This window comes from Photinus pyralis, unplaced genomic scaffold (genome assembly GCF_008802855.1).
Source record: "Photinus pyralis isolate 1611_PpyrPB1 unplaced genomic scaffold, Ppyr1.3 Ppyr1.4_LG1, whole genome shotgun sequence".
NCBI lineage: Eukaryota > Metazoa > Arthropoda > Insecta > Coleoptera > Lampyridae > Photinus > Photinus pyralis.
The window spans coordinates 51,553,231-51,576,226 of NW_022170249.1; the positions used below are offsets into that span (position 1 = coordinate 51,553,231).

General features: G+C 34.6%; 4 protein-coding genes, 1 long non-coding RNA gene and 1 other non-coding gene across 8 annotated transcripts; 2 read left to right on the forward strand and 4 right to left on the reverse strand.

Moving 5' to 3' along the window:
• Window positions 1-833: 833 nt before the first annotated feature.
• LOC116171043 (polyubiquitin-C) lies at window positions 834-3,212 on the reverse strand. Its single transcript, XM_031487692.1, has 2 exons — window positions 3,052-3,212; window positions 834-2,736 (listed from the first exon to the last, which is right to left on the reverse strand). The coding sequence occupies exon 2, from the start codon at window positions 2,729-2,731 to the stop codon at window positions 902-904; it is 1,830 nt and encodes a 609-aa protein (XP_031343552.1). The 5' UTR covers window positions 2,732-2,736; window positions 3,052-3,212; the 3' UTR covers window positions 834-901.
• A 1,675-nt stretch (window positions 3,213-4,887) lies between these two features.
• LOC116159516 (3'-5' ssDNA/RNA exonuclease TatD-like) lies at window positions 4,888-6,648 on the forward strand. 2 transcript variants are annotated; one of them, XM_031472506.1, is made up of 7 exons: window positions 4,888-4,985; window positions 5,038-5,231; window positions 5,284-5,382; window positions 5,428-5,588; window positions 5,643-5,826; window positions 5,872-6,034; window positions 6,163-6,648. In XM_031472506.1, the coding sequence occupies exons 2-7, from the start codon at window positions 5,081-5,083 to the stop codon at window positions 6,323-6,325; spliced, it is 921 nt and encodes a 306-aa protein (XP_031328366.1). In that variant the 5' UTR covers window positions 4,888-4,985; window positions 5,038-5,080; the 3' UTR covers window positions 6,326-6,648. The 2 variants fall into 2 exon arrangements, with proteins under 2 accessions (XP_031328366.1, XP_031328367.1); XM_031472507.1 differs by having other exon boundaries at window positions 4,965-4,985; window positions 5,041-5,231.
• Window positions 6,649-10,362: 3,714 nt separating this feature from the next.
• Window positions 10,363-16,300, reverse strand: LOC116174220 (protein max). 2 transcript variants are annotated; one of them, XM_031492116.1, is made up of 5 exons: window positions 15,950-16,280; window positions 15,797-15,865; window positions 11,052-11,159; window positions 10,885-11,008; window positions 10,363-10,832 (listed from the first exon to the last, which is right to left on the reverse strand). In XM_031492116.1, exons 1-5 carry the CDS (start codon window positions 15,986-15,988, stop codon window positions 10,687-10,689), a joined length of 486 nt encoding a protein of 161 aa, XP_031347976.1. In that variant the 5' UTR covers window positions 15,989-16,280; the 3' UTR covers window positions 10,363-10,686. The 2 variants fall into 2 exon arrangements, with proteins under 2 accessions (XP_031347976.1, XP_031347983.1); XM_031492123.1 differs by lacking the exon at window positions 15,797-15,865 and having other exon boundaries at window positions 15,950-16,300.
• A 707-nt stretch (window positions 16,301-17,007) lies between these two features.
• Window positions 17,008-17,129, reverse strand: LOC116160748. The gene has a single exon (XR_004143333.1). It is a non-coding gene; the product is annotated as a U5 spliceosomal RNA (small nuclear RNA).
• An 820-nt stretch (window positions 17,130-17,949) lies between these two features.
• LOC116174238 (mediator of RNA polymerase II transcription subunit 6) lies at window positions 17,950-19,489 on the reverse strand. The gene is made up of 3 exons (XM_031492131.1): window positions 18,645-19,489; window positions 18,424-18,598; window positions 17,950-18,376 (listed from the first exon to the last, which is right to left on the reverse strand). The coding sequence occupies exons 1-3, from the start codon at window positions 18,842-18,844 to the stop codon at window positions 18,014-18,016; spliced, it is 738 nt and encodes a 245-aa protein (XP_031347991.1). The 5' UTR covers window positions 18,845-19,489; the 3' UTR covers window positions 17,950-18,013.
• On the forward strand, window positions 18,913-22,509 carry LOC116174247. Its single transcript, XR_004146069.1, has 4 exons — window positions 18,913-18,998; window positions 22,163-22,275; window positions 22,327-22,457; window positions 22,500-22,509. It is a non-coding gene; the product is annotated as an uncharacterized LOC116174247 (long non-coding RNA).
• The last annotated feature ends 487 nt before the right edge of the window (window positions 22,510-22,996 follow it).

Sequence of the window (22,996 nt, forward strand, 5' to 3'; positions counted from 1 at the left end):
TGTGTAATGAAACCCTCACAAAGAGATCGCCTTCCCAAAGAGAAATTCAAATTCCCTCCCATATACTCACCTACCCCAGGAATTCCAGGAACTCCTTGACAACCGCGCCCGCATGTACGTTAGTTAAAAAGAAACAATTAATTAGTGCCTTTTTCTTTGCAGATAGGGACACACGAGGCAGAATTCCGCGATCAAGAATCTTTTCACAGACAGACGGCATTGGGTCTGTACAGTTCTACCTACTCCCCAACGCAGCTTCCGCACTTTACATCGGCCACTAAAATTCATTCAACGCCAATTCCAAACTCCACCAATATGACGACCTGCTATCCATAAGGACGAGGTGATTTGTAAACTAGGTATGTATGGTTTTTTGTCACATATTAACGAAAGGGCGAAGACATAACGCCTGCACCCGCCCCCTATTTATTGGGATTTGTCAACATAGCTTTAAATGTAAATGCAACAACCTCGCACATTACCCTCGGTTTAAATTTCTGTTCTAAAGACCAGTAGCGTTTTAACACAAACTGCAATAAAGGACAAGAGCCCACCAGCTTTATCATTCCAACTCATCATAACTGCAACCTATAATACAGCACAAAAAAAGATGACAAAATTTTTTTAATTAAATTTCAGTGGTCCTTCCAGAACCAGCGCTAGTTACAAGGAGCAAAATATGTGCATTCCACAGCAGTTTCAAAAACCCACCGGTCCGCAATTGTATGCAAGGTATTAATTTATTATTGTAAACACAAACCTGAAAATGTAGAAGTATTAATATAGAAAAAATAAAAAGTGAAAGTTGCAATTAATTTAATATTTTGCTATGATTTCATACAAAGCCATATCCTTTTAATTTTAAATAAAGATACAAAAATATTGAAAAACTGCAAAAATGTTAAAAGCCACCACGTAATCTCAGTACTAAATGGAGAGTCGACTCTTTCTGAATGTTATAGTCCGATAATGTACGTCCATCTTCAAGCTGTTTTCCAGCAAAGATTAAACGCTGTTGATCTGGTGGAATTCCTTCTTTGTCCTGAATTTTTGCCTTCACGTTTTCAATCGTATCTGAAGGCTCTACTTCCAAAGTGATCGTTTTGCCTGTGAGAGTCTTGACAAAAATCTGCATGCCACCACGCAATCTCAACACCAAATGAAGAGTGGATTCCTTTTGGATGTTGTAATCGGAAAGTGTACGCCCATCCTCCAACTGTTTACCAGCAAAGATCAAACGCTGTTGGTCTGGGGGAATACCCTCTTTGTCCTGGATTTTTGCCTTTACATTCTCGATAGTATCAGAGGGTTCAACTTCCAAAGTGATCGTTTTGCCAGTTAAAGTCTTCACGAAGATTTGCATGCCACCACGCAATCTCAGAACCAAGTGAAGGGTCGATTCCTTTTGAATGTTGTAATCTGATAATGTGCGACCATCTTCGAGTTGCTTACCAGCAAAAATTAAACGTTGCTGATCTGGTGGGATGCCTTCTTTGTCTTGGATTTTCGCCTTTACATTTTCAATGGTGTCCGACGGCTCCACTTCTAGCGTGATGGTTTTTCCGGTCAAAGTTTTAACAAAAATCTGCATGCCTCCACGTAGTCGAAGTACTAAATGCAAAGTCGATTCTTTCTGGATGTTGTAATCGGAAAGAGTGCGGCCATCTTCCAACTGCTTTCCCGCAAAAATTAAACGCTGTTGATCGGGAGGAATGCCTTCTTTATCCTGAATTTTAGCTTTGACGTTTTCAATGGTGTCAGATGGTTCCACTTCCAACGTGATCGTTTTACCGGTAAGGGTTTTCACGAAGATCTGCATACCACCACGAAGTCTGAGTACTAAATGTAAAGTCGACTCCTTCTGGATATTGTAATCTGAGAGAGTGCGACCATCTTCCAACTGCTTTCCGGCAAAAATTAAACGTTGCTGATCTGGTGGGATGCCTTCTTTGTCCTGAATTTTCGCCTTCACATTTTCGATGGTATCTGAAGGCTCAACCTCGAGTGTTATAGTTTTTCCGGTCAACGTTTTAACAAAAATTTGCATACCTCCACGCAAGCGGAGTACCAAATGCAAAGTGGACTCTTTCTGAATGTTGTAGTCCGAAAGGGTGCGACCATCTTCCAATTGCTTTCCGGCAAAAATTAAACGTTGTTGATCGGGAGGAATGCCTTCTTTGTCTTGGATTTTCGCCTTAACATTCTCGATTGTGTCGGATGGCTCCACTTCGAGTGTAATTGTTTTACCGGTGAGAGTCTTCACAAAAATTTGCATGCCACCACGAAGACGGAGTACCAAATGCAAAGTGGATTCCTTCTGAATATTGTAGTCGGAAAGGGTGCGGCCATCTTCCAATTGCTTTCCAGCAAAAATCAAACGCTGTTGGTCTGGTGGGATACCTTCTTTGTCTTGAATCTTGGCCTTAACATTCTCAATCGTATCGGAAGGTTCCACTTCCAAAGTAATCGTTTTGCCGGTCAAAGTCTTCACGAAGATCTGCATGCCTCCTCGAAGACGAAGCACCAAATGCAAGGTAGATTCCTTCTGGATGTTATAGTCGGAAAGTGTTCGTCCGTCCTCCAATTGTTTTCCAGCAAAGATTAGACGCTGTTGATCGGGTGGGATGCCTTCTTTGTCCTGGATTTTCGCCTTCACATTCTCGATGGTGTCAGATGGCTCGACCTCTAAGGTGATGGTCTTACCAGTAAGGGTCTTAACGAAGATTTGCATTCTTTCTGAAAATTACAAACCAAATTAGTTTAGAAAGCAAACATTTTTATGATTCAGCACAATTACTGATGGCCGCCATTTTGTTAACTAATTTTCGTATCACGCAATAGTCAAAGCTGCAACGACGTTAAAATACCCCATTTTAATTGCAATAATTTGGTTGTTAACTTACTAATGTCGTTAACTGGACAGGGAATTTAGTAAAAGAAATTTCAGAATTACAAGTGACAACGTCTACAATCGGGAATTGACAACGAAATTAAAAAAATTACATTGCATACTTTAGAACTAGAAAGTAAATAGGATAGCAAAACCTTTACCTTAATTTATATCAATTTCACAATCACAAATAATTCACTTTTCAACGTTTTAGCAGATTTTTCGTGTTGTACAAAGACAATTACTATAATGGCGACTTTTGCAGCGGGCGTTGTATTTATACATATGCTATCCCCCACTACAATTTCGAGCAAATAGCCTCGAACCCCGTCGAATATTCTAGAATTTTTTCGGTCGATATCGCAAAATAAACGGTTTCTAAAGGATTTGCTCATACGATAATTAGCAGGAACAATAGTAATTTAAAAAATATGTGGAGAATCCAAATTTTGATGTAAAATCAGCTTGCAAAACGGCAATTTGTACAATCGCCCGGGAAAAACGATTGATTCAAAACGACCGTTTTTCGTAACTACACGTCACAATGTTATTGTTTGATTTTCATTAGAAGACGTCTTTGTTTACTTTAATATTATGTTTACGTCCTCATTAATTTGTTGTTTGTAGGTACTTAATTGCTTAGATTCGCCAAATGATCCTATAATTGTAATTGTAACATTGTGCAACCCTTATAACATTTGCGTCAGAAACGTATTGATCATTCCGATTTCCCAAATTTCAGTCTGGCATGACTATACAATTGAACTCGACTCTAACGAGTTCACGAAGTTTTAAAAATAGGATTACAGGAATTTGGAGTTCGAATCCTCAATTACGTTTGTCGAATCATGATAAGCTCCTGTATTGACGTAGTTTTTAAAAATATCCTATTTTCTCTCATACCTTTGCTTATCATTACCATATAATGAATGTTTACATTACATTGCAAAATTTTCCTGATAATGTTACATCGTTTGTTGTTAAATTCTTTCTGGGATTATGACCTTAATTCTCATGTGCAAAGATCTACACCGCAGTTGGATAAACACCATTTTTACGTTTTACCATTGGTTTTATACCTGTAGGTACTTTAATCGTTCCTTCACTCAGCGCTTTAAAGTTTAATTGAAACAACATTGTACATGACTCATAACATAGATAAAAGCCTTGATAAAAGCGCTTTTGGTCGTGATTTTCACTGCAATTCCTATTAAAAATCATCATACAGAAGATTCGCTTTTTAATACCAGTTGAAAGGTTATTTTAGGTTTAGGTGGTTGATCATACCCATACGTACAAAACAATTACTTTGAATGGAACTATAGTTGTTGATCTTAGTTCAACGTCCACATTTTCTGCAAAAGTTGTTTAGTTCAATTGTAAAATTGTCAACCTGTAAGAAGTAATTAGTAATTCAGATTTCAGAGAAGATAACATTGCATTGACTCTATTTATTATAGGTAGATTGCATTCCAAAATATCGGCCCTTACATAGTACCTACATATGTACCTATACGCGTACAAGAAAAGATGTGTTCGAATTACTTTTTCAGTAGCCCTACTACAATTACTCATATAAACTACTTCCATAACCCTGGACTCGTCTACGGTGTATTGGCCATCATAGTATGTATTGATCTGCCTTTTGGATTCATGGAGGGGTCATCCACATACAGTATAGGCCAAAAATGATGCAATTGCAGCATAAGTACATACTTGTTTTTTGTTGTTTAAACAAATAGCTACCTAAATTACCTAAATATTGTACAGGATGGTTCAAACTTCAAATTCACCATGGTATCTCGGTAACGGTGAGAGATACAGTGTAGGTTATTCTTCATACACGGTCTAGTGTGTAATTTTGAAAGCAAGAGATAGGTAAGTTTTACAATGTCAGCTTGACGCAAAAATTCCCAAAGTAAAGTTTACGATCTTCACAAGTCTCAATCCGCCCTTAGTTACTGTCGCCCTGTAAACACATCTTTACTGAATGCAATATTTTCTGGTAAATTTATTGTTTTAATATTGCAAACCTGAAAACACTAAAGAATTTTTCGACGAATCAGCTGTTTGTGTCGCATCGCACAACATATGAGTAATGGAGCTATATTTGCAATTTAATTAATTTAACTTTTAATTTAATTTAGTAGCAAAATTGGGAGTGTTACGTAAGGTGTATTTATCGAAAAAATGGCCTCAAATGGTGCCGAAGCGACTGAAAACGAAAAAACGATAGAGCAATGCTACGAAAACTTAATAGTGATAGATATAGGTGCGAATTTAACAAATAAGAAATATAGTAGAGATTTAGACTCTGTAATACAACGAGCGAAGGATTCCGGTATGTATAATTGTAATTTTTATGATGCTTGGTGTATTGACATGGCTTCAAGGCGTGCAAAAAATTATGGTGACCGGTACTTCAGTTAGAACCAGTAAAGAAGCATTGAGACTAACACGAATATACCCCGGAACACTATACTCAACAGCAGGTAATAGCCAACGAGGCTATTTTGATTTCAACCTGTTTCTTATAGGTATTCATCCTCACGATGCAAAATCATACACAGACGAATCGTGGGAAGAGTTAAAAAGTTTAGCTGGAAATCCGGAATGTGTCGCTATAGGAGAGTGTGGACTTGATTATAATCGAAATTTTTCCGAGCCCGAGGAGCAAAGAACAGTCTTCCACAAGCAGGTTATTAACCTGTTAGACATACAATAACATTATGTAAATTTATGTTTGTTTCAGATTCAATTAGCATGTGAACTTTCTAAGCCATTATTTATACATGAACGAGAAGCTCACGAAGATTTGTTAGCAATTTTACGGCAATATTCATCTCGACTGCCTTCTGTTGTAATACACTGTTTCACTGGTACAACAGAACAAGCTCTTGCGTACCTCGATCAAGGGTTTTACATAGGACTAACCGGTTGGTTGGCTGTTGTTACTTCTCAAACTATATGAAACATTGTAGGCTACTTATGTAAAGATAAATCTGATACAGGTGTGCGTAAATTACTTGTGGATGGTACAATACCTTTAGACCGTTTATTGGTTGAAACAGATGCTCCGTTTATGTATCCAAACACACGTGCCTCTAAATTGCCTCCTCATGTTAAAGATGCACTAACTGAAAGGTACAGTACATTCACAAATCTTTTTTTTGGCAACTTTTACATACTTTGGTTTGCTATGGTACTTTCTATCTTAAATAAGTAGCATACCGAGAACATTAGTTCATTGTGAATTGATTTTTTTGTTACAGGTCAATGACATTTTTGCATCGCTACTGCACTTTTCAACGAAACGAACCTTGCTCTCTTCCTGCCATTGTTGAGATGATTGCAGCTTTTATGAACAAGAAACCGGAAGATGTTGCTTTAGCTACTGCCTTTAATGCCTTAAAACTATTTAATTTATCTCAATAAATTGTTATGTTACAATATTTTAAAATGACGCTTTTAACATGTTATCGTATACAGATCTCTAACTTTTGCGTTGTATAATTGGTGGCTATTTTATATTTATATTTTCATATATATGATATTTTGTTGTAATTTAATATTATGTGTAGCCAAAAACTATTAGTTGTTACTAGTTTTAGATACATATTTATTTTTTGATATTTTTCAGGCATTTTTACAGATGTCTGATGTCGGTGTAATTTTAATTGCCTAGTATTGCCTTTTTATGTGTGATATTTGACATTAATGTAAAACCAGTGCCTTATGTAAATAAATGTTTAAGTATATATTTTTTTTTGTGGGGAGAACCCCTAGACCCCTCTTCACTAAGGGGTATTCCCCCCTTCCGTCTTTCAAAAATGACCCCCCCTCCCCCTTAAACATAATCCCAGATCCCCCTGGTCCCTACATGAAGTAAAGAAAATATGATATGCTAGATTACCGTTCCAAATTCGACCAGTTGGCGCATGACGTCATGCGGAGTTTAAAATTTGAATGAAAAAGAGTTGAATTGATCAAAGCTATAAAAATGGTATGCCGAAAAATATGAAGAAATCATTACCTAATAATCACATTTAAAGATGCTTTACGCTATGATGCAGCGTTTTTCCAAATAATGAGTAATAATAATGGGGTATATAGTTTGCTCATTTAATCTCATCAAATAACCCACATGTACAAGGTGTCCTAACAAAAATGTGCCCAGCACTTTTGAATATTTTCGCCATTTTGGAATTAAATCACTTGTAAACTACTTTAATCCATTAGTTTTGGTATGTACATCTAACTACAGAACACCGCATTTTGTTGAAAACTAATTCACAAATTCCAAGAAAAAGTACCAAAAACGCAAAATCAGTGAAAGGCTCCGCATGACTTCACCTTGCGTAATTCATAACTCCGCCCACATGCGCAATATTATACCTAAAGTCACTAGATATAGTATAATATATACTATATTTAGTGACTTTAATTATACCTATCTTGTATTGTAGGTATCATATGCTGTGATTATGATCATAAGAGCTGCCAATAGGTCCGCAAATGTAAATTGAAGCAATTAATTTACTATTACTCACCAGAATTATTTTGTGAAGTGAAAATCCATTCTTCTATTCTTGTCGGAGATAAACTTTTCAATAACTTTTTCGTTAAAATTTGGTATTTCTTGCACCATCGACTTCTCAATTGCAAGCATTACAAGAGCACTTTCTCCACTTATGGTATCTCTTAAATAGGTCTCAACTAACTTTAATGTCGAAAAACACCTTTCCGCTTCACATGTGATCATTGGAAGAGTCACCAAAATTTTTAAAACTTTCACAACTTCGCCGAACGCACTATCCAAGCCGAAAGATGTTAGAAAGTTTAATGTGGGTAAACACCCGGAAAAATTTTGCCCTGTTATTTCACTTCTTGAGTAAAATATAGCTAGTTCCATTTTTAGAATTTCTTTGTCTATCATAGGGAACGCTTGAGAAAATTGATCAATGTCTTCCAAAGGCAGTGTTTTTGCATATATCTTATAATTTTCCCTTAAAAATAATTTTGCACCACATAAATGATTATTAAAAGAAAACCGAATTCTCAATTCTGACGTTATTATATCACATACTTCTTTTGCAGATATGTTTACATCTTCTTGATTAAGTCTAGGTCGCTTTCTTGGAACTTCTGTATTTACTGGTTCATTTTTAATGGGTGGTAATAAATTATTTCTAATTTGTGCAATTTCTGTTTCAAAATCGTTTATACATTCCTGGACTTTTACAACATCTATTTCAATTTTTTGTAGCTGACTATATAAAATATCAATATGTGGCATGACTTTTGAAAAAAAGTTTAACCAAAATAAAAATGAGTCATCTTCTAGCCATTTAATAAATCCCGCTGCTTGGGTAATCGTTTCAGAATTGTATTGTTTTGGAATTCCTGAAATGATATTTTCAAAACAGTCAATAAGGTCGTCTTTATTGTTGTAAACAGTCTGTACTATACAAGAGTTAAAATCCCATCGCGTTTGTGAAGTTTTTGGAAGGTGTTGAAGAGCTGCCATTCTATCTGGTGATTGAGAAAAAAAGGCTGATATGCCTTTTAAACTTGTAAAAAATATTTGTACACTACTGATACTCGAAACTGCTTGTTCTAATATTTTATGAAGCCGATGAGCGTAGCAATATACAAAGTGTGCATTTTTGTATTGTTCTCGAAGTTTCACGTTAACACCATTTAAATGACCGCGCATAACAACAGCTCCGTCATATGTTTGACAAATCAGTTTTTCAAAGCAATCTGGTAAAATCGGCGAAATCTGCTCTAAAATACATTGAGACAGTCCTTCTGCATCTTGACTTTTTGGATTTGCAAACCCCCAAAACCGCTCAAATATTTTTCCATTTAGTTCATAACGCAATACAACTACAGTTTGAGTTTGAGTTGATACATCAGTAGTGTCGTCTGCCATAAGTGCGAGATACGTAGATTCTCTAATTTCTCCAAGAATATGTTCACGACAAACCTCAAACATACATTGCAAAAGTTCATTCTGAATAGACTTTGATGTCCCTTTGAACACTCTCGCTTCTTGAATATGACTATTAAAGGCAATATCGACATTTGCCAAAAAATCCACCAATTCTAAAAATACGCCTCTATTTGAGGAGCCTTCTTTCTCATCGTGACCGCGAAGGGGAAGATTACAAGTTCCGCACAGTTTTAATATATCGATAATTTTTGAGAGTACCTGTCGATTTTTTATCACAGTCTCATTATGTTTTCGTTTTGCATCCGCACACGTTGCACTTAGGAATCTAGTAATATTAGTCTTTCCTAGAAGTTGAAAACTGACAAAATTATTTCGATGTTTGGCACTATTTTCGTGTTTTTTAATTTTTACCGAAAGGTGCTTTAAATCGTTTACGCCGTTTTTAGTCCAGTTATCTTCGCCCCCGAAAAGCAGACATACAAAGCAAAAGAACGAGTTGTTTTCCTCGCAACCACAAATCCAAAGAGTCTTAATGTAAATGGTTTTGTCAAATTTCCGCGTAAAAGCATTTTTATTTTTGCACTTCCGTTGCTCTTGCACGATATTTAATTCTGGCGTTGGACGACCATTTTCTTTTATTTGTACTTTCTCATTTAAGCTTAAACAACTAAATCTAAGTTTTTTAATTTCACTCACCTTCATAATTGCACTTTACAGTTCAGTCTAATAAAAATCTGAAAAATACTGTACATACAACGGATCAATATGTTTGAAAAATGCGGGAAACAATAATTTATTTAATAATTTTAGTCACACATATGCGCTACGCAAATCGCTGCGGGCGCAATGACCCGAGCCCGATATCCAATCCATGCAAAGAGCACGATCTCCCACTCCACCCGCGAACTTATGCATCGGTGGTTGCCATGACAACCGCAATAAATTTGGAGCGCCAGAGGAAGAGCCCTTCTCAGTGCTGTTAACACGAGATTTATGGCTACCATCGTTTGTTTTTCTTATTTTGGTTATTTTTTAAAAGCGGGAAATATCAAATGTTATTGTTTTTTTAAAGGATTAATTCCACTTTATTGCTTTTTTATTGTGAGGGAGGGCGGCGCGGCAGAGCTCCCCGCACCGGCCTCTACTGAGCTGATTACCGCAGTACAAAAAATAGAGTAATTAATTCTAATACCGACTTACGTTGTTCGTTGTCAGGCCAGGATTTGCGGTGGAATTTTTTTTCGAATTTCCTAAAACCAATATCAGATTCGTGATTTTCATGCTCTAAAACCAAATTTCGTCGAAAACAGAATTTGGGTGCGGGTGGTACGAATTTTGAAATTTTTTTTTCAAAATCGGAAGGAGCATACCCCCAAAGTACTGTGCCCAAAGCATAGTTGATCAAACCGCGCACCAACGACAATTCTACACGTACAGGCAGACTGTTCAGTTCAAACTGTCAGGCTTGCCAGACCATGTGTAGCCCGGCTTAATAATAGAAGTAAAAAAGAACATGTTTAAACTTATAAGATATAATTTATTGTTACTGTACATTAACTAAATAATTTCAATATAAAATATTGAAATGAATATTATTGTTTTATTACAGTTTGTACTGTTTTTAAATCACATACTACTTTCTACCACATAAATTGACAGGTAGTTACTTCAAATAAAATTATCGGGATCACCATTACAATATAACATTATTATCTTCAATGAAAGCAATTATACAAACTTTAGTAACCAACTGTCACTATACCAACAACCTGGATAACTGCCGATTTCATGACACATATTTGGAAATAAAAGAAATTGTCTTTAAGAATGACTATGAAGATTAGTGATAAGCTGATACTTTTAGTTTTTTTAGTCTTCTTGGTTGAATGGAGCTATCAGTATCGGATGTATCTGACTCGGATTCTTTAAGGTCAGAAGCATCTAAAGTGAATGACCCTGATGTTTTCGCCTTTTCTAACGTTCGTACTAAAAAACGAATGATTGTGAAAGATGAACGATCGTCACTTTACTTTTATACTTTGAGCTTCAAGTAAACTGTTTTGTCGCTTCAGATCTTCAATGTCTTGTTGATGCGCATTGTTTTTCCTTCTCATGAACTGGATATATTCGGCGGCCTTTTTCAAAATTTGAGCACGGCTCGCCTGTTCAGATATGAAAATTACTATTCTTGAGAAATAGATTTACCTTCTCTCCGCTTAAAGCAGGTACCGAGTCTCGCAAACTACTAAAACTATCCTTGATATGGTCACGTCGTTTACGCTCCAGCGCGTTGTGATGAGCTCTTTTTTCAGCCTAGACAAAAATATTACTTGATTAGAATTCTACAATTGTATAGGCATTCAAAATAGAAAATTTGTGTATTCTTGGTATTAATATCTGATTTGCAGTTGTTTATTAATAATACCACAGATTTAAATATAGTATATTTAAATCTGTGATAATACTGAGTTATAATTATAAATTATCCGTATTTTTGAGGTCTACTTGAATTTGGACCCCCCCTCCCAATTTAATTAAGAATTATTATTTACAAGTTATAGTAATTTTTGTCCTTCACTTAAAAAGTCATCCTCAAATTTAAACCATCGATATACATTTTAAAGTCACTATAAATATATTTCGCTGGTTCATGCACTACTAACAAGCATCAATGTGCCACTAACCAGATGTTAACAATCAGCATTAAATTGTGACAAATATGAGCTTGCTTTGAGACAATGGCCCGCATGAATAAAAGTAAGCAAATGCTTATACTTGCAAAATTCAAAGTAAAAACCCGGAAGTGCTCCTTCACTCTGGGCGACTTAACAGCGCTGCTGAGCAGAAGGACAGGACACAGTGCAGCGCTGCTAAACCATGCTAAACAGACCAGTATGAAGGGACAGTTACGAGTATTTACTTTGAATTTTGCAAGTATAAGCATTTGCTTACTTTTATTTATACATACGAGCCAATGGGAAGGTAAATCGGAATAATTTCTTTAAAATAGAAGTCGAACACTATCGCTGGTTTGTTGATTACTAAAGAACTAGAATAAGTTTGAGCCAACTTCACAGACATCAGGTATCATGTATCATCAGGTATGTACCTTATTACATTAAATTATTGACTTTACCCCAGAGACTTGCTATAACTAGACTGCGCTTAACGTATCTAAGCTGTTGTTGACACAGTATGCAACACACAATGCACCGCGGGGCAAAAATCGCTGAGATGATATGCAATATAATGAAATAAGCTGTTATTTTAGATGTTCCGTTCATTAATCATTCTCGTGATTGGCTCGAATTAGTGAAGATATGACAACAGGTGTTTATAGTAAAATCTACGTTACGCGCGGTCTAGTTATAACTTGTCTCTCTCTGCTTTACGCTAATATTCACATTTGTTTAATCTTATCCACTACTTTATTCCATTTTACCCTATCTCTTGCTCTGGTTTTCCACCCCCACACTCTTCACATCTGATCACTGCATCTAGCCACTTCTTTTTTGGCCGTGCTATTTTCTTTTTTCCGCCTGTCCCCTTCCAGCATTCTTTTTGCGTGTTTGCTTTCTTCCATTCGAACGACGTGCCCTATTTTAGTAGTCATTTAACCCTCTGAGCTCTTATGAACGTCACTATCGATAATTATAGAAAATGAAAAAAGTTCCATTTTCACTCATGAATTTTAGTTATATAGTAATGTAGAATTCCGCACAGTTTAAGAAATGAGATACCAACTTTTCACAAGATCTCCTTTTTTAAAGATCTTAATGTTTGGTGCTATAAATTTCAATTGTACACACTCGATTAGGTCAAATGATGTCACTGGCAGTACAGATTACTACTGTGTTGCGCACTGATAACTGAAACTTAAATGATATTTTTCTCACGGCCAGTTGCACAAAAAAAATAATCCCGGATTATTGTTTAATCCGGTATTAAGACATTTGATTGGCTTTATATTGCAGTAGGCAGCCAATCAAATGTCAAAATCTTGTTTAAACTCAGATTTGGTAAATAATGTCCAGTCAATTTGTACTTTCTGATTACAAAAGGTCCGGTAGAAGATTTTATTTTTCCGACTTGTAAATGGTAAAGAGAGTGAAAAATCAAGTTTGCCCATTCGACTGACGTCGGGAGAAATTTCTGTGGTCAAAAATCTGCAAAAATTTCTGCTTTTTTTCGATTTTTCTCAAATAACCCGCTAACGGCAATACTTAGGTAAAATCATCCATTATTAAAAACTGTACTGTATAAAAGTACCTTTAATTTGATATTTTATTTGGCCCCCCAACATGTATAGTTTATGGGATACACTAATTTAAAATTTCGTGTTTATAGTAATTTTTGAATATAAACCATCTTTTACGTTGCTGGACTTGAAAATAAATTTACACAAATAGATTACATATAGAAATAAATATCTAAATTTATTTATTTAATCTTTAAATTTTTGCTGAAATCTATTTTTTCAAAAATTAAATAACAACTTTTTTTGTATTAAGGCCATCTTACAAACTAAATTACGAGCTAAATTAGCTCAGGTTCATGACATTAGACATTAATTTTAAGTCTACCAACGTAAACAAGTAAAATGTGTCACAACTCTTATGCAGATAAAACGCATTTTTTTTTAAAACCGGAATAGTTAGACATAGGTAGACAATAGTCAAGGGACTAACTGATTTAATTTATTTGATCATTTGAACTTTCTGTGTGACTGTCTGTATTTGTCGCTCGTTGTCTACATTGGTTTGAAACAGTTTACTTTATGCTCCAATTTTACATTAGACTCGACATCGAGCTCGACATTATAGATTACCTACGTTTTTAGTTATTTTCCTATATTGCAAGGCTTTCTTTAAACAGAACCTCGAACAGAACACATCTTTATTAATGTACTAAAGTGTAATAATTGTTATATGATTAATTTCAAAAAGCACAATTTGGTGCTATTACTGGAAAATCTTGCAATACTATACTTATAGGAAAAAATGTAAAAGTTTATAATGTAAAATTGGATTATAAAAATATAGACCTAGTAAGGAAACCTCAAAGGAAACTTTTGATTTTTGGAAATCGAAAAGGGTTGTGGTTTGAAGTCTAGGCAACTGCCTGCTTAAAAATTTTATTTTGTGCCTTAACAGAGCTGGGCAGTATTCGATTTTGTAAATACTTTTCAGTATTCAAATACTTTGTAATTAAATACTTTTATGGAAGTAGTATTTGTATTTGTAACTCAAATACTTTCACAAATATTTAGTATTCGAATACTTCGCATAGTAATTGAATACTTTTAAGTTATTCAAATATTTGAGAACTATTTAGAAATGTTTGAGGGAAGGTTCCATTATCATAAAATCAAATATAAAAATCCGATACAACTGAATACCGAACGATCCTAGAGTGAAACTTTTTGACCCGAAAGTCTACGTAACTTAAAAACAATAGGGACCTTCAAGACCATGTGTACCAATTTTCAAAGCGATCGCACGTTTCTAAACAAGTTATCATGAACACGGACAGACGGACGGACAAAAAAGGAGCTGTTTCAAAATCGCTAGGACTAATTTCAGAAAGGTGTACTATAAGAAAGGTCCTGGTACCTCCTACATAATAATATGATAATAATAATACTACGCTTTTACTCCCATTAAATTTGTATATAACAATAGAAATATAAAAAAAAGCTAACCTCAGGGAAAGGGACTACATTCAGCGCACAAAACGCTGTTCTTCCAAGTAGCCCACATACAAAGTATAACTTGACATTTTTTAAGTAGTAGACTTTTATCTAGTACTATTATAAATTTTTAATGTATTTGAGTGACAAGTATTTGAATACTTTTTACTGTATTCGAATACTTTTCAAAGTATTTGAATACTTTTTATAGTATTCGAATACCTTTGATCTCGCCTTTGATAGTATTCAAATACTTTTTGAAAGTATTCTGCCCAGCTCTGTGTGCCTACCTCGAGGCCTACCTATATGAAAACCGATGACAACTAATAGTTCTGAAACATATAGTACAAGATATAGTACTAGTGCAGGTGCGTATAAAACATCAGTCAAAAATTCGGATTTTTAAAAATTTAAATTTTGAGTCATCTCATGTTTCTGATTTTTGAACTTGTGGAACTTTTTTACTGGAAGTAGGTATGTGAGTGTGGGTGCAAATGGAATTAGTACTTAACAAAATTGAGTTTTTTTTTAAAATCAGGGCTGTGTTTGAAGTAAATCAACGGCATGTTGACTACAATTCTCTAAATCTGTAGAACTACTGTGATGTAAACCGAGATGTAAACTGCCCTACATAGATTAAACCGAGGATTAAACACAACAGCTGTAGAAATCTATACTTTGTTGATACAAAATGCAGCAATGGCTCGATCCCGTGTAGTTCTAAGGCCGAGTCTAAAGCCTGCTTTAATAAAACGCGAACACTTGAATAGAACTAAATGGCTTATTTCTGATAACAAAACACCAGAGTGGTTTTGTCATGAATTGATGGAAGGGTTTAGTCCTCGATTTAGTCAATTTGCATATTAATTTCTATTCTTCTAGAACTTTTAAACCATCTGTTTCTCTATGTGCTACCACCTCAGCTACCACCCTTTCAAACTATAGTTAATGTGCATGGAAACAAATGTATTCACCTCAGTATTCACAGTGAAGGGTATCAGATAAATTTATATGAAACATCAAAGATCAACCTCAGAAGTATGTATCCACCTCAGCTTCTATAGAAATAAACCAATTAATGTAAAATTGATCTTGATCTAGTTGTTACTAAGGAATAGGGTCAATGAAAATATTGGTAAACTGTATAAATCAAGTAAAAGTGTTACAATGAAAACAGTTATTGTCAAGCAATATGTTTACAATACTGATGATAAGTGCTCCTTTGTGGTATGATAAAGTGATGTGTTTATAATGAACTAACCTGAGAATAGTACTGACTATTAGGTGTTTGTCTAGCACCTTGTTGTCTTGAATCCGAATCATTCCCCTCCTAAAAAATTGCATTGCATATACACATGCCACTGTTTAATATTGATCCAAGAATGTTTACGTAAATACAACCGAATATACTCACATCGCTTTCAACGTCAATGTCTCTATCATCATCACTCATTGTAAGTTTAGCACCCACTTTTTACAAACTTAAATAAAAACAAATAGATTCACACAAGTAAAAACATTACAAACTCCTTAAATAACACAATTGCACATTATCTGACGGTGAACGCTTAATGCGTGACTGTCACGCTGTTATGAAAAGCCAGGTTCAAACGATACTAATACTAATTCACTTTGTTCCTTTGTCATCGATTTCTGACAAATTTAACTTATTTTTTCAGCGGTTTGTTTCTCTATTTTGTAGATTCATTACGATTACGACGGGTTTGCGTTCGCATGTTACGGGAAAGTTGAATTTTTCAAATTCGAAGGTTTTTATTGTTTGAAATGGGTTGTGCAGATTGACAGTCAGGGGTACCAACCAAAATAATACAACTTGTTGTAGTCCACGTGTTTTCAACATATGCCAATATTTTGGGATTTTAAATTTAAATTCTTTCAGTGGCACAATATTTGTATTGTGTGTTGCAATTTTGTTATAAATATTTAGATCTCAGATCAAGAAATAATTTCTTGCTCTGAAATCTAAGCTCTGCAAGATAAAGATTTAAAAATTCTCCTATATACCTATCATTGATATCGTCCCCACTCCAAATTGATTTTCAAATGGCGCGAGTTACCTGTTTGGATTTGTTCAAAATATAAATAGCATACCTTTCAATCCAATCAAGATTAATACATAATTCTGTAACTTGTACAGCAATATTTGCCAACTTTGTTTCTGTTTTCGGTGGTCAAAGGTAAATTTTCCGTTTTCACGCCATTTATAAAAGAAGCTAGGTATCAAAAGTTGTCTGGCGAAATAAACTTGCCTGGAAACCGGGCCGCAACTTTGGGTAGGGTATGTCACGATCCGTAATGCGCACGTGTTTGGTGTGATAACCCCATATATACTTCTCTTATATATATGGATAAACCCACAGCGATTATTGCCAAATGCCACTGCTTCCATTGGGAATTAAAGAGGCTGGTATAAGCGAAATTTGCAAGTTGCATATTTGTTTATTTTAATTATTGCCCAACTTTCGTCGGGCATTTAAAAAATTGGTTATAAACTCATTTGAGTTGTTCCTCTCCACGGAAATCTTTAGTAAAAGGCGAAAGATTTATTCGCAATTGAAGAGAAACCAGAGTGCCTAATGTAATCCATCGAAAGGTTACATTCTATTCGTGCAACATCAGCAAATTTACTTTTTGTAAGTGTCGCCATCTATGAAATAAATCCAATATTGAATAGTATACAACTATAAATAGGTTGCTCTAACTTAAATGACAAATGTGAACGTTTGCCTGATGCATTGGTCATTTTGCAAAATGCCGGATTTCGTCGGTAACATTATACTCGTACACTGAATTTATTTTATATCTATCTAAATTCAATGGTATAGATTTCAATTTCGCTATTCGATTGTCCTTTGTGTTCTCTTCAATTTTTATAAGGGTGTCCCCATAGTTTTTAGATTATTCAATATTTTACACAAAGTACCTATCCAGATTAATTAATTACATGTTTATACATCTGAGTAGGCTGTGATAATAAAAAACAAAAGAATACCAGAAACTTTCTGGCAGAAAGTAAACAATAAGTATCACCCATTAATTAATTTGCTGCAAGTGCACTTTCAATTTCGTAATAAAATAAGATTAATTAAAAAGGGAAATTTCGAAAAAATTGAGACTATAAATTCGTAAAATCAAAAAATCTGATTTTTTCAAAATATTTGAAAAACCAAAAAATTTTTCAAGCATTTTAACCGCTTTCTTCTTAGAGCTTTGATTGCGCTACTTTTCCCCCATTTAAACAAATTTGTATCTCTTAGGGTTCTCCTTATCTCGGACACAGTGCTTACTTTTGATTTGCACAGCAGATTGTACAGTAATGATATCTGCTATGATTAATACAAACTATTTTGTAGGATTTAAATTAGCTTTAGTGAAAAGAAAAGTCACAATAAATATGATTGATTTTAAAACTTAATATACACTGCCTTACAAAAATTAGTACAAAAAAATTAGCTAATTACACTTTAGGTTTCTTTTCTGGTGGAGGTTTAATTTTCTCCTGTTTTACTTCAACTTTGGGCACTTCTTTATGTTCAGGAGTACCATTCTCTGGCTCGGTCTTAATAGGTGCAACCGTTACCTTAGGTTGTGGCGGTTGAGGTAATGGAAATTGCTTTATCAGTTCACCTAGGAGCATATCAACACGCTGTCTTTGAAATAGGGAGCTTGACTCCTCTTTCGGTTTCTCTTCCTTTGTCTTAGCCTTATCGGGTGCATTTTTTTGTGATTTAAAATCCCAAAAGTAGCCTTTACTGGGATGGTATCGAGAGAATCCGGCGCATTCTTCGAATGAAGATTGTATGTGATGGACGGCAGATAGCTGTGGATGAAGGTTATAGCGCTGTAGGCAGAATGCGATTAACTCACCAGTCGTGAATTTAATACACTAGCCAAATCAGGAGCCTGATACACGACTCCTGCGATTATGTAATAGTCTGCTAGAGGTGTCACTTGTGAAGGTGTATGTCGATGCTGTTTTCGTATCACATATAATATTGGTTCTTGTACGTGCAATAAAACATATTCTAATCCAGTCATATTCCTAAAAAACATTTACACAATATCGGAATTACCTACTCATAGCATACTGTAATTGTTCGGGATTTAACCGTTGCATTTTAACTATTTCATTATTACAGGTTCGATCGAAGAAGGGATTAGATCTCTCCGAGAAGTAGTCCATTACATTGGTAGTGTTTAAAATTGGTATCCACGCAGAGTCGTGCCATGATAACGACAAGGGATTGTCCGGAATACCTGGACCTAAACCTAATCGACCGGGTAACATTTTTTAAAGTTTGTTTATATTACACAAATGTTGAATGTTTTTAATTGAGCTAGTATAATTTAAGGTTATGTTGGTTTACAGGTGGGCTTTTATTTTTAACTTTTTTGTAATCATGGGTTTTTTAAATAGATTTTTCCAGAGATTGTATCAAAAAGTGAGTACGATTTTGAACTTTTATGGAACTTCTTTGCATCATTTTTAAAGCTTTTGCAACATTTTATTTGTACCTATTACATTTTTATCTTTTTATGTGCATGTGCACCCTACCTAAGTAGTGAGTGCAGTTTGCAAAATTCATTTTTCTTTTCACGCATGATCATGAATATATTTTTTAATTTAATATAATAATTGCAATACATCATTATTTCTGGTTTATCGGTTTTTTTCTCGTCATAGAAAGTGTGAATATTGGTATATGTACAGGGTAAGCCATCTCAGATGGGACTAATCTAAATGAATTAAGTACAATAAAAGCCTTATCAATAAGCTATTGTCATTTGTTTTTAGGTATTGTGACTTTTGAGCAGAAACTTAGTTTAGAAAATGTACCAAAATGGTGAGGTTTAATAAGACAACAAATTTAGCCATTGTTTGTGGTGTGTGGATTGTGTCCAAATGATATAGGCATTGAATAAGTATAATCATTGAATTTTATAACTAAATTCAATGGTATAATTACATTCAATGATATAGGGGACCATTTGTGTAAATAAAAGCTTTAGAAATTAAGACATTTTAAAGGTTCATTTTTGGGTGTCCCTCTACCTTATTTAGGAGGTGTATACTTGTACAGTTTATGTTTATGGGATTTTTTCTTGTAAACAACATGCCGAGTTTTTAATTGCAAGCAATCACCGCTAGATGCGCAACATTAACTCTAAAACTAAAATTCCGATAAATTAAGACAATATCAAGAACATAGCCAAGGGGGCCTTGGCGGGTACATGCCTACATACCCAAGGTAATTTGTGCAATGAAAACAATCGATACCTGAAAAGAATAATTATTTATTATTAAAAAATTGGTTTTCATTGGAACAAACAAAAGTTTGTGTCAACTCAAAAATATATCCGACATGAAAACTGAAGTTTTATTGTTAAATTCTGAGAAACTCACCTGGTATAGTATAGAAAATATAATAGATTATCTGTAGATTCTACAACACCAGCTCTTGTTTTGGTTTCGGTTCCATCCAGAATCTATTTTTATATGTCTTGGTTCAGGTTTTCTGGATATAGTAATTTTTTTATTCCGGTCCCCCATATATTTTTTCGGTTGGTAGAGTACAGTAAACATATTTTTTATTTGCAATAGGCGTGTTTTTTAGCTTCTCCTGTGTTTGGTGCATATGCTTCAAAAAGCGCTTGCCTATTTTTAACTTTTTATTGGTACTACTTGATCCACAACGGAATAAACATCTTTTCAATGTTTCATTGCAGAGATAATTTTAATGTGATGCTGTTTAATTAAATTTATATTGTTATGTATTTTTATGTTTGTGAAGCTGAAAGTAAACTTGAAGAAAAAGTTCCTTTTTATTTTTGATCAGATATTCTATTGGTTATAGATGTTAGTGGCGATGAAACAAATTTCAGACTTGAGAACAAAGCTAAATACTAACTTGAGTGGCTGGTACAACAAATACGAACCATATGTAGTGTAATCAGTCTTTCTGATAAACATATAAAATAGCTATGCAAACTTAAAATTTTATTTTTATTTTGCCTTTATTTTGAGTGGGCGGTGTTTCAGCCTTGGCTGCTCTACCAACCCAACTCACTATACATTTACAAAGATCCCTAGTAATATTTGAGGCGATTTGATAGACGGCTCCACCTATTGATGGAATTCAATCACGCAATTTTTCGCGCAGAACTGACAACGCCTTGATTTTTGGGTGGTTCATTTTCATGTACCTTTCTTCGTCAGCCGCATCGGAGTACACGTCGATTAAAAAAACAGCTGAAAGCGTAAGGTAGAACGCATGGAATTTATCCGAATATATATTGATCTCTGACGAAATTCGTGATTTGGGAATTCCAAAGTGATTATTTGGACTATTAGCTCTCTTATACAAGAGGTATGTGAAATTTTATGTCATCAAGGAGGGGGGGGGGTCACCTTTGATTCCTTTAGGGTTACATACCGATTATTGTTTGACGTAAAAGTTTTGTAACATTGGGCTAAATTCACCGTTACAGTTTTTTGTAATTGAAAATGATTAGAGAACTATACAAAGTGGAGGAACGACGCACAACGCGCACGTGTAAATGAACACAGAATGGCGCTGTGATATTCTATAACACAGCAGCATGCGCGAGCGGGGGGCTTCCCTTTTAATACAACATTCAATTTCAAATATTTTTGAGCAATCCTGGCCTTTTGCTTTGCAGTTTAAGTTGAGCCCTCTAGCGGTGGCTGTATGCAATTACATGTAAATAATTTTCTTTATAACAAATTTCCCTAAAGGGAGATATAACCACCTACATACTTTACCATAACACGAAGTAGGTAGGTATCTGAAATATATACTTACTGTAAGCAAATACTGGGTCCATGTGTTCATTCATCTATAATTCCATACCATCTCAACCATCTGTTTGTAGAATTTAACATAATATATCAACCTGCTTCAACACTTGCATGGTGACAAACATGACACAGTTATGTTTGCTTCAAAGACAATTCCTAATGGTCAGTTTAAGCAAAAAGGGGTAGTCTTTGGTTCAGGCTTTTGATTTCATTCTATTCATAAATTTAACAATGCAAACTACACAGTCTTATCCAACTGTGAAGTGGGCACTATTGCTAACTTTGTTATGGAACTTATAGATCGGCAAGTATGTCGCCTTTTTTATCAGGATTGAAATGAATTAATGGAACAGTACAGTTGACCATCAAGTTATCGAGAGATTCAACAACCTTTTTTTATGGAACAATTTCATATTGATCTTTAACACAATAACTCCCTTTTATTAATCAATAAGAGCGCCAAAGCCTATTCATATCTAATGTAAATTGACACAAGTTTAGTAAAAAATTGTTCCCAAACTAAAAGCTAAAGTCAATAAACAAGAAGTGTTGCTCTCAATTCATATAAAAAAATTATAATTCTTTAGGTTAACAGTCGAACCTCGCAGTTGAACACTTAGGATTAGGATTTTTGTTTAAAATGAGAGTATAATATTAATTCTAATTCCTGAGAAAAAATGTTTCATATTTCCGTATTTATATGTGTTTAATAGTACGTAAGTACTGACTTTAGTTGATTCATACACTTTGTATAAATGAATTTTTGGAAATAATTATACCTTTCAGGACACTGGGATTTAGAAGTTTTACAAAAATGTCACGATAACTATTCCAGTATACCTAACAAGCTTATATACCTATAATTAGTGTGGTATGAATGTAGGTACTGTAGTAAGAAGGTAAGGAAATGATTTGCGTACAACACACATTTTGATATTTACAAATTTTAGACGGCACTGGATGTTTGTTTAAATAAAGTGAGAGAAAATCACCGAATCATTCCATTTTAAGACTGAATTTTTGTATGATTTCTAAAATTATTCAACAATGATATGGTTCATAAAACAAATCTTAGGCATAGGTACGTTTAATTCTGCGAAAAACTGTTGCCACTTATTTTTAGGAAAATCAGGGTATACTCATATACATATAGATACAATGTGATCAAAAATGATTTTGCGTGACCCGGAATGTTGCTGGACGACGCGACACGACTCTTCCTCATCCCGAAAAGGCACACATTTTTGTACAAATAACTATTGTGTGTATGTGTGTCTTATAGTGATTTTGGAACAGCAAACTTGAGATTGATGAGGTGTATTGTATACCATAAACAACATCAGAAAATTCCCTTTAGCAATGTTGTTTTGCCAATAACTCGCAATCTTTTCTTTTGAGATATCGTGCTAAGAGACAGACATAACAAAATTATGAACTATTTATTATTATGCTTGTGCTAGGACCTCATATGGAGTCAGAGAATTATGTATTTATTCCCATCTCCAAAGTTATCTTCCAAATCTTCCCTTTTTTGTAATGAACATTAAAAAGTCTTAATTTCATGATGTTTCAGGAATGGATTTACAAGTTGTACCCATTCACAAACACCCACAATACAAG

Bases quoted from the DNA above. Each gene is read 5' to 3' on its own strand.
- LOC116171043 (XM_031487692.1), bottom strand. From the start codon at position 2,731: ATGCAAATCTTCGTTAAGACCCTTACTGGTAAGACCATCACCTTAGAG.
- LOC116174238 (XM_031492131.1), bottom strand. From the start codon at position 18,844: ATGTTACCCGGTCGATTAGGTTTAGGTCCAGGTATTCCGGACAATCCC. The intron at 18,599-18,644 runs GTATGCTATGAG...AATGTTTTTTAG, and splicing joins TTAAATCCCGAACAATTACA to GAATATGACTGGATTAGAAT. The intron at 18,377-18,423 runs GTGAGTTAATCG...CTTCATCCACAG, and splicing joins GTGTATTAAATTCACGACTG to CTATCTGCCGTCCATCACAT.
- LOC116174220 (XM_031492116.1), bottom strand. From the start codon at position 15,988: ATGAGTGATGATGATAGAGACATTGACGTTGAAAGCGAT. The intron at 11,009-11,051 runs GTAAATCTATTT...ATATCTGAACAG, and splicing joins CTGCTTTAAGCGGAGAGAAG to GCGAGCCGTGCTCAAATTTT. The intron at 10,833-10,884 runs GTATAAAAGTAA...TTCGTTTTTTAG, and splicing joins CAGTTTACTTGAAGCTCAAA to TACGAACGTTAGAAAAGGCG.
- LOC116159516 (XM_031472506.1), top strand. From the start codon at position 5,081: ATGGCCTCAAATGGTGCCGAAGCGACTGAAAACGAAAAAACGATAGAG. The intron at 5,232-5,283 runs GTATGTATAATT...CATGGCTTCAAG, and splicing joins ACAACGAGCGAAGGATTCCG to GCGTGCAAAAAATTATGGTG. The intron at 6,035-6,162 runs GTACAGTACATT...TTTTTGTTACAG, and splicing joins AAAGATGCACTAACTGAAAG to GTCAATGACATTTTTGCATC.